The sequence below is a fragment of the Strongylocentrotus purpuratus genome, unplaced genomic scaffold, assembly GCF_000002235.5.
Source record: "Strongylocentrotus purpuratus isolate Spur 01 unplaced genomic scaffold, Spur_5.0 spur5_scaffold_3, whole genome shotgun sequence".
Lineage (NCBI taxonomy): Eukaryota > Metazoa > Echinodermata > Echinoidea > Camarodonta > Strongylocentrotidae > Strongylocentrotus > Strongylocentrotus purpuratus.
This window is the reverse complement of record NW_022145609.1, coordinates 13,809,316-13,821,689: the sequence shown is the minus strand read 5'-3', so window position 1 is coordinate 13,821,689 and position 12,374 is coordinate 13,809,316. Positions and strand designations below refer to the sequence as shown.

At 34.6% G+C, this 12,374-nt stretch overlaps 1 protein-coding gene across 2 annotated transcripts; it reads left to right on the top strand.

The window, feature by feature from the left end:
• Window positions 1–58: 58 nt before the first annotated feature.
• LOC584669 (AP-1 complex subunit mu-1) lies at window positions 59–12,124 on the top strand. 2 transcript variants are annotated; one of them, XM_030996311.1, is made up of 10 exons: window positions 59–246; window positions 984–1,140; window positions 1,699–1,766; window positions 2,404–2,534; window positions 3,796–3,940; window positions 4,939–5,065; window positions 6,840–6,979; window positions 8,077–8,307; window positions 9,029–9,154; window positions 9,706–12,124. In XM_030996311.1, exons 1-10 carry the CDS (start codon window positions 205–207, stop codon window positions 9,802–9,804), a joined length of 1,266 nt encoding a protein of 421 aa, XP_030852171.1. In that variant the 5' UTR covers window positions 59–204; the 3' UTR covers window positions 9,805–12,124. The 2 variants fall into 2 exon arrangements, with proteins under 2 accessions (XP_030852171.1, XP_789616.3); XM_784523.5 differs by having other exon boundaries at window positions 6,837–6,979.
• Window positions 12,125–12,374: the final 250 nt, after the last annotated feature.

The window sequence follows — 12,374 nt, the reverse complement described above, 5'->3', positions numbered from 1 at the left end:
TCATAACCAAATCCAATGCATTTTGTACGTGTAACCTTTTACGTGTATTGTCTATGAAGCCGACTGATAGTGGGCAGAGCAAATACAATATTGTCACGAATAAATTTGAATTAACGCAGCAGAGACCTTTATTTGAGGGAAAAGTGTGCATGGTGTGACATGAAAAGATTATAATACGTGACGGTCTAACAACACAGCGACATCATGTCTGTATCCGCTCTTTTCATCCTCGATTTGAAGGGGAAGGTGAGTTTCTTTATTCTTGTCATCTTGAAAATGAAATGTTGAAATGATTGAAAGCATCTCGAAAATTGAGGGGGGGGGGGGGATTTGTTAATACATTTATTTATTGCATATCATGATATAGGGTCTCTAGTTTTTGATGACTGTAACGAATTCAGCTGAAGTAAATCTCTTTACTTTTATGTGGAAAAAAGTATGTTTGTTAATCATGTTTATGGTTATTGTTAACGTGTTCTTGTTGGACAATATTATAAGGGATAGGCCTAGATCTAAATATTTATTATTGGAAGTCCTATTTGATACACATCTGCAAGAATCTTCAGCAGTGAAGGAGGCAGATTATCTTGAAGAAGAAGAAGAAGAAGATGCATATTCACTGTTTATAAAATCCAAAGCCAAAAGTGACCGCTTGATTTTTGTAAAGCGTCTGGACCCACTACCCCCCATCGTTACAAATAGAAAACCATTTCTCTTAGTGTTTGGTAGATTTGGATCCCTTATGGTCAAATTAAAACCTGTCTTTTTCGAGAAAAAGGCAGAGGTCCTTACTTCTTCATTAATATTAACGAGACCGACACCAGACCAAGAACAGACCAAACAAAATAAACAAAATGGGCACATAGATCGGTTGTTATGGAACCGGGAGTTTGTTTTGCAATGTGACTGAGATACATATGTATAATTGTAAATTTGTATATAAATCATTTTTGTAATCACAAATAAAACCTTCTCACCCCTAGGTCCTCATCTCACGGAACTACCGAGGTGATGTGGACATGTCTGCCATCGATAAGTTCATGACCCTAATGATGGACAGAGAAGACGAGGAATCGTTATCACCGATCATCATCCACGGCGGAGTTAACTACATGTACATCAAACACAACAACCTATATAGTATCCTTTTATAAAATGATTCCATGTTTGTATTGATTGCATCAAACATTATTATAAATCAGTTACCCTGGTATTTCATGTATGTATATATGTAGGTACCCTACACAACCAGTAGACGTAAATGTCTTGTGTGATGATCTTAGGCTAAAGAGCCTTGATTACCTTGAATACCAAAGCTTCTGGAAGAAAGCTGTCTCCAGCTGCCAAGCTTCCAGGTCTAACTTCAAGGGGGAAGGGGGGGGGGGGGATGTCCCAGCTTCCAGGTCTTGCACCATGGTCATTTTACGTCTATATCTTGCTTGCTGGTTCATATCAGGAATGTCATAATAAGAGTGTCTACTGGGAGAAGGGTGAATTATATTGCCTTATCCAAAGGTATCTTTATACTTTTTAATTGTAATATATTATGTTAGTGTTATGAATTGTTTATTGCTCACAGTGACTTTGTTAAATGATTGTTTTGTGATAAATGTAAATTGTAAGAACAATTTAGGAGTTTTAGGACATTCATGTAGTTCAGACTGATTTATTCATTGACCTTAATCTCTTACCTATCAGTCGTCACAATATCAAAGAAGAATGCCAACGTTGCCCTTGTATTCACCATCCTTCACAAAATTGTTGAGGTGAGATTTTCTCCAATTGATGCATATTCATTATTCATTGCAATTATTGTTTTGTATTGTCATGCAGAAATAGCACAATTAGTATGGCTCCTCACTAGGCGAGGGCGCAGCTCTGCAGCTCGCGTGATGAATGGCTCGGGCACTAGCTACGGTGCGGGGTAGTTCGGACTCATCGTTTTTAAATTTGTGTAGAGTAACATCCAAATGATATACATTGATAATTCTCGGTTTCGAGTTTCTGGGACACACTGTATTATAATGGTAATGGTAATGGTTTTATTAATAGTATATCTTCACTTAATATTAATTAGACTGTAAGATTCTCCTGTGCTTCTATTTGCAGATGCTCAATGGAGAATACTCGATTTCTAAAGCAGAGAACCCTTTCGTAGAGACTGATGAATAAAATTAGTATCTAATCTTATTTAAACTTACATTAAGTAAAGCCTTTGTCACAAATGCCATTACGAACTGCTACGAACACGGTACGAGCAATTTTCAGACCATGAAAATTCGGGAAGACCATGGAAAAACAGGAATATTCGTACAAACGATACGTTCGTACGAACGTTTGTGACCGTAGCTTTACCTCCAAAATATATCTTTTCACTTTGGACCTTTATCTTTTCTCCTGCAGGTTTTCATAGAGTACTTCAAGGAGATGGAGGAGGAGAGCATCAGAGATAACTTTGTCATCATCTATGAATTACTGGACGAACTCATCGACTTTGGCTACCCACAGACCACAGACAGTAAAATATTACAGGAGTAAGTCCAATTCTCATTTCCTCCATTTTAAGTCTAAGTTAGTATTAAAAGCCTGGGTTATTTTAGCGCTCTCATATTTAGGGAGGGCCGATGACCTCCTTGACTTTTGCTACCCACAGACCACAGATAGCAAAATACTACAAGAGCAGGTCATGTGTTGTACTTTATCTCTGCAATGTAGCTTGGAAATTGAAGTTGGCCTTTACAAAAAAAAGGGGAGAGGACCAGTACAACACTGAAGATAAAGTCAAATTGCATTTATAACAGAATGGACAATTTTTTTTTTAATTGAAAGGAAAGTACGAATAAAAATTAGAAACATGTCTTATTTTTATGTGGATAAACTTGATAAAAATCCCTGCCACAGCCATATCTCCAAAAGCTACAAATATTGGACAAGATTTTGTTATATTTGATTTCATTCTTAATTTTCATGTCTTTGGCAAATCTTTTGTTTTATTCTAAAATTTTAAATTTCAGTAGTGTTTTGGAAATTGACATATGCAGGATATAAAGTTCAGAGTCATAATTCTACTGTAGTTTGCATTACCTAAATATTTCTAATTTTGAATGAGCAAAATAGAGGGATTGATAATGCTCGACAAACCAAACAGATTGGCCAATATTGTTAAGAAGAATGTGCAAACAAGCATGAAACTACCAAAACAGATTCACCTTCATGTGGGAGCCATACACATACTTTCGAAGCAGCCTATAAACCTACGTAAACTATTCAGTAGATTGAAATAAAATGAATTTAAAGATAAAGACCAGTTATGGTCATGCAATTGCATTGTGAAAGAAGTGTTGTGGAATCGATCAGAAAAAGTTGATCATCTAGCATATAAGTATTGGTGTGTACTGCAAGGTTCTGGAATCATCAAAATGATAAGAAATTTGTCCCAGTCTTCGTAAAGTTACAAGCACAGTACACAGAAAGATGTATATGGGACTACGCACACGTGCCCGACACATGCGTTTATCTCTCACACACCAATAGATAAACTAATTTACCAAATATATCAATTAGTAGGCGGTTTCCCGGCAAATTTTTTATCATCATGTATTAGTCAAAATATACTCTTTCACATGATTGGTAATAAGAGCTTCCATTTCATTTTTTGAAATTGGGGCGTTTCCAATACTGGCCTTTACCATTAAAAAATAGTCTCCTGGGATTTATGCTGTTACAATGTCATCACTTCCTCTATGTAAAAAATTAATTCTCAAGTTATTCTAAAACAATTCGTCATTTTCACAGATACATCACGCAAGAAGGCCAAAAACTAGAAATAGCCCCCAAACCACCCCCAGCCATCACCAATGCTGTGTCGTGGAGGAGTGACAACATCAAGTATCGCAAGAATGAGGTCTTCTTAGACGTTATCGAGTCTGTCAACTTACTGGTAGGGTTAACAATTTCTCTATCAGATTTTGCATGTTTTTTTAATTATTTATTTATTTATTTATTATTTATTCAGCACTTTCGAGAAATATAACAATAAAACAATATAATCATGGTGATAATAAAATTAGAATGACAAAAATTATACAAATACAATTTTTTTTAAAGCAATATTCTGAGTGCAAAAGGTGGCGGCCAGGGAAGAAGAGAGTAACACATCATGGCACCATCGCATAAAACTTACCACTAATGATAACTTTCAACCTTTGCCATCAATATTAACTACCTTGGCAACATTACCCATTAGCCAATCAGATCAAGGTTTCCATGGAAGTTACCATTTATGGCAAAGTTATCAACAATGGTAAGCTTTATGCAATGGGGCCCACCAATGATACTTTAACCATCCTTTGAATTACAAAATGTTGTATACAATTTAAATTGATTAACTTAATGTTCCTTTCCAATGTTGCTTCACCTTTTGGTTTAACTCATGTAAGCATAGAAAGAATTATGAAGTGAAAACAAGGGTATTTTCAGTTCATTACTTTGTGTTTATCATTTGATTACTATGGAGATTAAATTAGCTGGAAAAAATACACCACCTGTGTCTGCTCATACCTATCCCTGCACCCACGGTGGAAAGACATGTCTATCCTGCATATGGGGCTTGTCAGTCATAGGCAAAGTGGAAAAATCTACATGTATGTATGGCTTTACCAAAAAGATAATAATTAATAGTTTTAAAATCTTTTTCTTATACATTTAGTTTGTGTGCTTCATGCTCAGTTATTTAAATTATCTAAATGTGGTTGTGCTTATCTACTGTTGAGATTGCATTGAATTTAATAAATATTTTGTAAGTGATGACTTATGCAAGCCAAGGTAGAGCTGCTTTACAAGAAAAGCTATGTGCATTTCCAATCGTACAAAGTTCTTAAGTATGAAATAGAAACTAGCCGGTTCTTTAAAACTTGCTATCTTGTGTTTTATTTTCAGGTGAATGTGAATGGTAATGTACTGAGAAGTGAAATCGTAGGCTCCATCAAAATGAGAGTGTTTTTATCAGGGATGCCGGAACTCAGGCTTGGACTCAACGACAAAGTGCTCTTTGAAAACACGGGCAGTAAGTAAAGTATATAGTCGCATATTGAAAGTGTAGACAGTAAGTACCGTATATAGTCGCATATTGAAATTATAGGCAGTAAGTACCATGTATAGTCACAAATTGAAAATGTAGGCAGTATTAAAGCAATGTATAGGCTCTTTAAAGGACATAGGTGAGTTACACTAACACTGTATGTTTGTTTGTTTTTTTCTAGAAGAAAAACAAATGCATAGGCAGTACCTTTATCGGTATTTGCCTTAGAGGTCTATTGAATAATTATGAATTTGTAGTATCGGAATATTCAACCCCAAAGGAATTACCACTGCCATTATTATTGGAATGACTCGCCTATTGTCATATGCAATAGGATGAACGTATAAGTGCATTGCTTTGTTGGCAGTGAAAGTGAGAAATCAACCAGTAACCAAATTTTTTAGCAGGAATAAAAATGATTGATTATTACATGTACATCAAGCATCGATCTGCTTGGTGTATGAACTTTTTTTTTGTTTTACCAATAGATTGTATAACAAAAAAATTATTTCTAACTTTTAGAGACAGACATATCGAAGAGACATTGGAAGGAAGGTTGTGAATTTTTGTGGAAATAATATAATTTTTTCTTCATCATTGTATATTGTTCATCCATTCTTTTTTCTTTCTTTTTTTAAAATTATACTTTGAAAAAAACTGCCATTTTACTAATAACAGTTATTTTAACAGTATTGTTGTTGGTATTATATTATTAACAGACACTTATTTTTACATCATTCATTTTTTTTATTTGAACATTTCAATGTTCTCTTGTCATATTTCTTCATTTAATGTCCTTAACATTTACTGCATGGTTCCTCCATGACTTTTTTTTTGTGAGTCTTTTAAACGTTTGTTTGCACGATTATTGTTTTTCACATTTTCATCTTTCTTATTTTCATGCACTTACACAAGTAGAGCAGAAGCATGCTGTATGTCCAAATAGGTTTTGAAGAAGCAGTACCGATAGATATTTCAGTTCAAGTACAAAAGGAGCAATAGCTAAAGTCGTATACTGTATAAAGAGATTTTCAAATAAATTGGAATATCATATTGATACTTTTTGCTTGAATCTTAATGTCTCTTGTGAATTGACATGAGTTTTCATAAATAGAACACAAATATAATTTGAACCATTGTATTCAATTCCATCTACATGTTACAGCTGAAAACAACTTCCAAACATTAACTACGGTTTCCGTTGTCATAGGATGGACGTGATTGGTTAACAAAAACAATGATTAATTGTTTTTATGCCTCCACCCACCGAAGATGGTGCCAGAGGCATACTTTTTTAAGCTACAACGTCACTTAAAATATGGTGAACTTGAAGAACTTTTGATTTTGTATTGCTTTATTATCAATCTTCAAGAAAGGAACATAGTATAAACATAAAGAATTGCACAGTCACAGACATATTATAAGAGTAGTCCAGGTCATGGCTCATAACTGCCAATGCAGGACATACAATACAAAACATATAAGACGTAGAGATGTTATAAAACATGATTGCCGAATAAATGAACAAAAAAATGATAGATTTTGTGTAGTTTTGAGGTTTGGAATGTTGTAGTATCACTCTATCTCTGTGTTTGATGACCTCTTATGACTATACAGCTCTGTCTTTGTTTGACCCCCATCCTCCACTCTCTCTTGTCTGTCACCTCTCCCTTTCAAACGTCCGTCCGTTCGTTCGTTCGTTCGTTCATCCTTCTTGCCAAACCTTGACCAATCCTCCAATTCTCTTGACCACAAGGAGGAAAGAGCAAGTCGGTCGAGCTAGAAGACGTCAAGTTTCACCAGTGCGTGCGTCTCTCCCGTTTTGAGAACGATCGTACCATCTCCTTCATACCGCCCGACGGGGAGTTTGAACTCATGTCCTACAGACTCAACACCCATGTGAGTGACTGCCCTAGTTGCACTTCTTAAAGGCATCGTTTAACAATGTTAAATCTGAGATGCATGGCCCTACGTGTTATCAGCGTCTGTGATATGGTGTAATATTGAAGCCCTAAAAATATTGCGCTTCAAAATGATCATGAAATGCCTCAAAAAGTAAAAAAACGGTGACCGGTTTTACCATACTCATTTTCCCCAATAGACTGTAGTGTTATAAAAACCATTAGGAAAACGAAAAATGAAATTTCTATTTCCAATCATAAATATCTTGATAATTAGATAGGAGATGGCGTGTAAAAGTCATGGAATTCATGACTGACCCAAAGGTTTATAATTATGATTGTAGCATGAGCTAAATCCAGGATTTTGTTTCAGAATCTGAGGCAATATGTTACCGAGTCACTTTTACCAAGCCCACTCGTTCAGTCCAGTTGACTTTTCCAATAATGGCACTGACTCTAAAAGTGAGAAAGGAATAAAGTCAACTTTATGTAGATGGCTGTCTGTTCAAAAAGTACTCTAGCACCTTCCAACTTTGCCATGTTGAAACATTATATTTACAGTTAACGACACAATTTGAAAGAGTTTGTGAATGGTCCAGATTTGTAAATGCAATATTTACTGTATAATTGGAGAATGTCTAAAGTTTTGCAAATGGTCTAGAAATTTAAAATTTGCTTTCCGCGAAGTTAAACAGAACTCATTAGGTATTTCCTATAGTACATTTCTGTTACAAAACGCTTGTTCGTAATAGTGATGATGAGGATGATGATGGTGATGATGATGATAACGAGGTGATGGTGATCGTGGTATTGATAACGATGTTGATGATGGTGGTGTTGGTATTGATGATGATAATGATAATAATAATGATAATAATAATAACATTCGGTTCTTGTATAGCGCATATCGCATTGTACAACATCTCTTATGCGCTTCCAAAGAGCATTGAAAATTATTACCCTAGCTTTGTTGAAGAGGATGACGATGATGATATTGATGATGATGATGTTGATCAGGAAGAGGATGATGACAATAATGATACCTCAATCTGAATCTTGCTCTCAATCATTCACCCCAACTATTAACCTCTACAGGTCAAACCTCTTATCTGGATCGAGTCGGTCATTGAGCGTCACTCTCATTCTCGAGTGGAGTACATGATCAAAGCAAAGAGCCAGTTCAAGAGGAGATCGACGGCAAACAATGTGGACGTCATCATTCCGGTCCCTAGCGATGCAGACTCGCCCAAGTTCAAGACGACGGTGGGCTTTGCCAAGTACATGCCTGAGAAGAATGCTGTGGTTTGGCATATCAAGTCTTTCCCGGTGAGTGCATCATTAGGACCGACTTTCTTATCCAAATTGTGACATTTAATTGCATCCCATTTCATTCCAATGTGCAATTCTAGATGAAATGATTAGATTTTCCATAAAAGAGACTGATTCAATTTCAAAACGTGACATTTAAATTGTGTTACATTTATTTCCCATGTGTAAACTACATGAAAATAGCAATATTTTTTGACAAAGGCTGGTGTTCGTTTTCAAATTGTGACATTTATATTTTGTCACATTTAGTTCCTATGTTTTAATCTAAGCTATATGAAAAGAGCAAATTTATATGACTAAGACTGATTTTCGTTTTTGAATGGTATCACATTTAGTTCCGATGTGTAAATCTGTATGAAAGAGGCAAATTTTCATGACAGAGACTGATTCGTTTTCAATTGCCACATTTAAATTGTGTCACATTTAGTTCCTTTGTGTAAAACTTCATGAAAAGAACAAATGTTCATGACAAGGGAAAATAATCATCGATCAATAACACTTTGCTTGACCTCATTAGTGGGGCAGTAAAAATTCAAAGTCAAGAAGTTTGTGGTAGATTGAAAATGTAATTGTTTGAATACAGTGCCACAGCTGAGGCATTTATATATTACTTGTAATAGTACAAGTGGGACTGAATGGATAATTAGACAATTGTGAGAACATGAAGTAAATCATGAATTCATTGGATTCTTCTGTTGTTTGTTTCCCTGTGTATTAGGGAGGCAAGGAATTTCTAATGAGGGCTCACTTCAACCTGCCCAGTGTACAAGCAGAGGAGGCAGAGGGTAGACCTCCAATCAGCGTCAAGTTTGAGATACCTTACTTCACAACATCAGGCATTCAGGTAAGCTATCTTAGATTACAGCCTTTCACAACCAATCACAACCTTTTCAAGATAATTTCTCATATTTTATTGGTATAAGCTCAAGATATTTTTAATCAAAGCCATTAAATTGTACCAGATAATGGAGCAAAAATGTATGTGTCATGCCATGGGAATATGTCTATTCTAAATGTACATGTGTTAATCAAATTTAATTAGAAATTTGTTTAGATTACAACATTTTTACACTTGTGTGGACTTATAGGCACTTTACTTAACAATACAGCCAATATGTTAATATAAGCATTTTATTGAAAAAATATATATATTTCTATGAAAACTATGGTTACATGAAATCATCTTTATTTGGAGAAGATATTTTCAGACCTTAGGTGTGTATATTTACATTCTATATTAAATCTTGGAATTTCTGCCATTGTTAACTTGTTTTAAAATGCAGAAAATGGATATCAGTGAACCCCATTTTGTAGAGAACTCTTCATGCTAAATCAAAACCTTGTATACACAAAAAAAATGCAAGTGTTTATTTTGATGTCATTTTTATCTTTCAGGTTCGGTACTTGAAGATCATTGAGAAGAGTGGTTACCAGGCACTACCATGGGTGAGATACATCACACAGAATGGAGACTACCAAGTCAGAGTGCAGTAACCCCCAATCCCACCAATCAAAACAGTCCTCTCACTCACTCAAGTCATCATGACATCACCATCAACCAATAAGAAAAGAGCTGACATACACTGTAGTAGGACAGCTTACTGATCCTGGCCCTGTTTCATAAAACTTGATATCAATCACAAATGCTAAGATTCTATGAAAAATTAGCTCTCAGCCAATCAGAGACCAGAATTTCAGTAGCTTGTAACAGTTATTATAACTTATTTTCGATAAACAGTTTTATGAAACCGGGCCCTGTGGGTGCGTGACACCTTCTGGGAGCAGACTGGTCTGCCTATGTAGTTAATGTGCATACTCACATGTCGTATAATGTCATATCTGGAGAGCCAGAAGGGCATTAACTCTATGGAAAAAAAATTGAGTTAGCGCCCTTCTGGCTTTCACCAGAAGATGTTATAAATTTTGTCCTTTTGAATTGAAATTATGGATGTGCTTATATTGCTAGTTGCAATGTCCATTATGAAATGGAGAAAATGGGAATGCTTATTACTAAAGATTTATTCCATATCCAATGCAATCATTTATGGAAATGCAAAACATAACACACATGTCTTGCATACCGGTAGTGGGAAATTGAAAAAGTAATGTGATTATGAAAAACTCTTCTAGTGAAAATTTCCAGGTTGTAAATTTGCAATAGCGAAATTGATATAATATAGTGTACAGATTTTGTACAGTATGCGAATCTGACTCACTTTGATTTTTTGTTGAAATTTTAAATTCTAGGCATATTTTGAACAACTGGCTCTTATAGAAAGGAGTCACTCTCTTTCCTTCATTCATTCAGTACCTATATGTCACCTTGGTGCAGCAGACAAATTTACCTTAGATTAAAGGATATTGAAAAATAATTATTATATTCTATATTCTAGTTAAACTTAGATTAAAGGATCAACCAAAAATATGAATTTTCTCCTTCACAATTTCATTATTGTGCAGTATTGATGCTCATGATGAGTATAACAGAAAATTCAGTATCTGGGACTAGGGAATAAAGAATATCATTGGTATGTAGTGAGGTGATGTTGGAGCCAAAGATTGTTGAAAGTGAGAAACGATTTGTGCCCTACATGTATTTGAGTACTCATCCTCGTTCTAGAATCTAGTTCATATTCTATTCTAGCATTATAGTTTTTAATACATGTCATTCTGTTCTTGGCTTGTGAGGCTATTTTTGAGATCTTACTTTTTGTGTGGAAAATTCTTCATTTCCTGTCTGGACATAGGATAACATCTTCTTGTATGTGAGTTGTCAATCACTCTGTATTTGCACCTAACTTTATTGTATTCTTCACTCATTTCGAATGGGTCATACGTGCATGTGATACACGACCAATTATTAAAGTAGAATATATCTGTTATGAAAAACAGGATTTATGTAATCACTGATGCTAATCTTGAGTTCTGGTAATGCAGCTTCGAATCTAGAGTACCCAGTAACTAGCCTAAATTGTGTAGGAAATGTTTCTTTTGACCATCAAATTTCAACTAAAAACATATTGTTGATAATCACATTCACTAGTAAAGAGAACACACATATATATATAGGACTACATGTTCCTTTATATTTCATTGTTCAATACTTAACTATTAATGTGGCAGAAATCATATATTTTAACTCATGAACATTCAATGGAAGTTTTGTTTCTTTCTGTAAGAATGTTATTTCCTCCATTACTAGAACTCAAGATTTCCTATAACTTGATTATTTATTACATGTGGTATACCAGTAACTTTTTGTAAGCTGGTTAATAACATCTATCTTATAATTTCAGATCTAGTAAGTACTATTATATTCTTTTGGGCATGTTCATGAAAAATATATATGTCACCTTTTTTTTCCCCCAAGTCTGTAGTATCTAGGTTCAATTATTAGGAAAATGACATGAAATATAAAACTCTTCAAATTATAATTTTATGTTTATGTTGCTGCTCTACATATTGTATTGAATTCCTTTGTAAACATCACCTATTTAATCAGAAATGGTCAAAATAATTTATATTTGTTGATTATGTTGATTGTGTGGACATCGTCATGCATTGTCCTCAAAGCCTTAACTCTATAATTGTTATAGAAGAGTTAAGGGCAGATCTTTTATTTACTTAACACAAATGTTTTCTTAATCATCAAACTCCTTGAAATGTTCCTATATAGTACATGTATGTTTATTATTGACTAAAATTTCAGTAGAACTTCCTTTGTTCATGTCCTGATAGTGGGTGACTTCAGGCAATTATGTAAATCATGAGATTATTAGGGATGAACAAATAAATGTACTATGAAGACATGTCATTATTGCTTTGTTGAATGAGTGCATCTGCTGTCTTGTGTGCTATACATCGTTTCACTCTGGGGTTTTGGGGTGTGTTTTTTAAGGCCAACATCCTTTACCGAAGGAAAAGTTTGTGCAAATTCTCTAATTATCTGACAAATCAGGGACAAATCCAGTATTTATTTCTACATTGAGCTAAATAATGTACAGGTACTTTTTTAAATACATCTGTCCATTTATTATTTTGGGACCATGCTGATTTTAATTTTT

Excerpts from the sequence above, each read along its gene's own strand:
- LOC584669 (XM_784523.5), top strand. The coding sequence starts at position 205 with ATGTCTGTATCCGCTCTTTTCATCCTCGATTTGAAGGGGAAG. Across the intron at positions 6,980-8,076 it reads CCTACAGACTCAACACCCAT|GTCAAACCTCTTATCTGGAT; the intron begins GTGAGTGACTGC and ends TAACCTCTACAG. Across the intron at positions 9,155-9,705 it reads TCACAACATCAGGCATTCAG|GTTCGGTACTTGAAGATCAT; the intron begins GTAAGCTATCTT and ends TTTATCTTTCAG.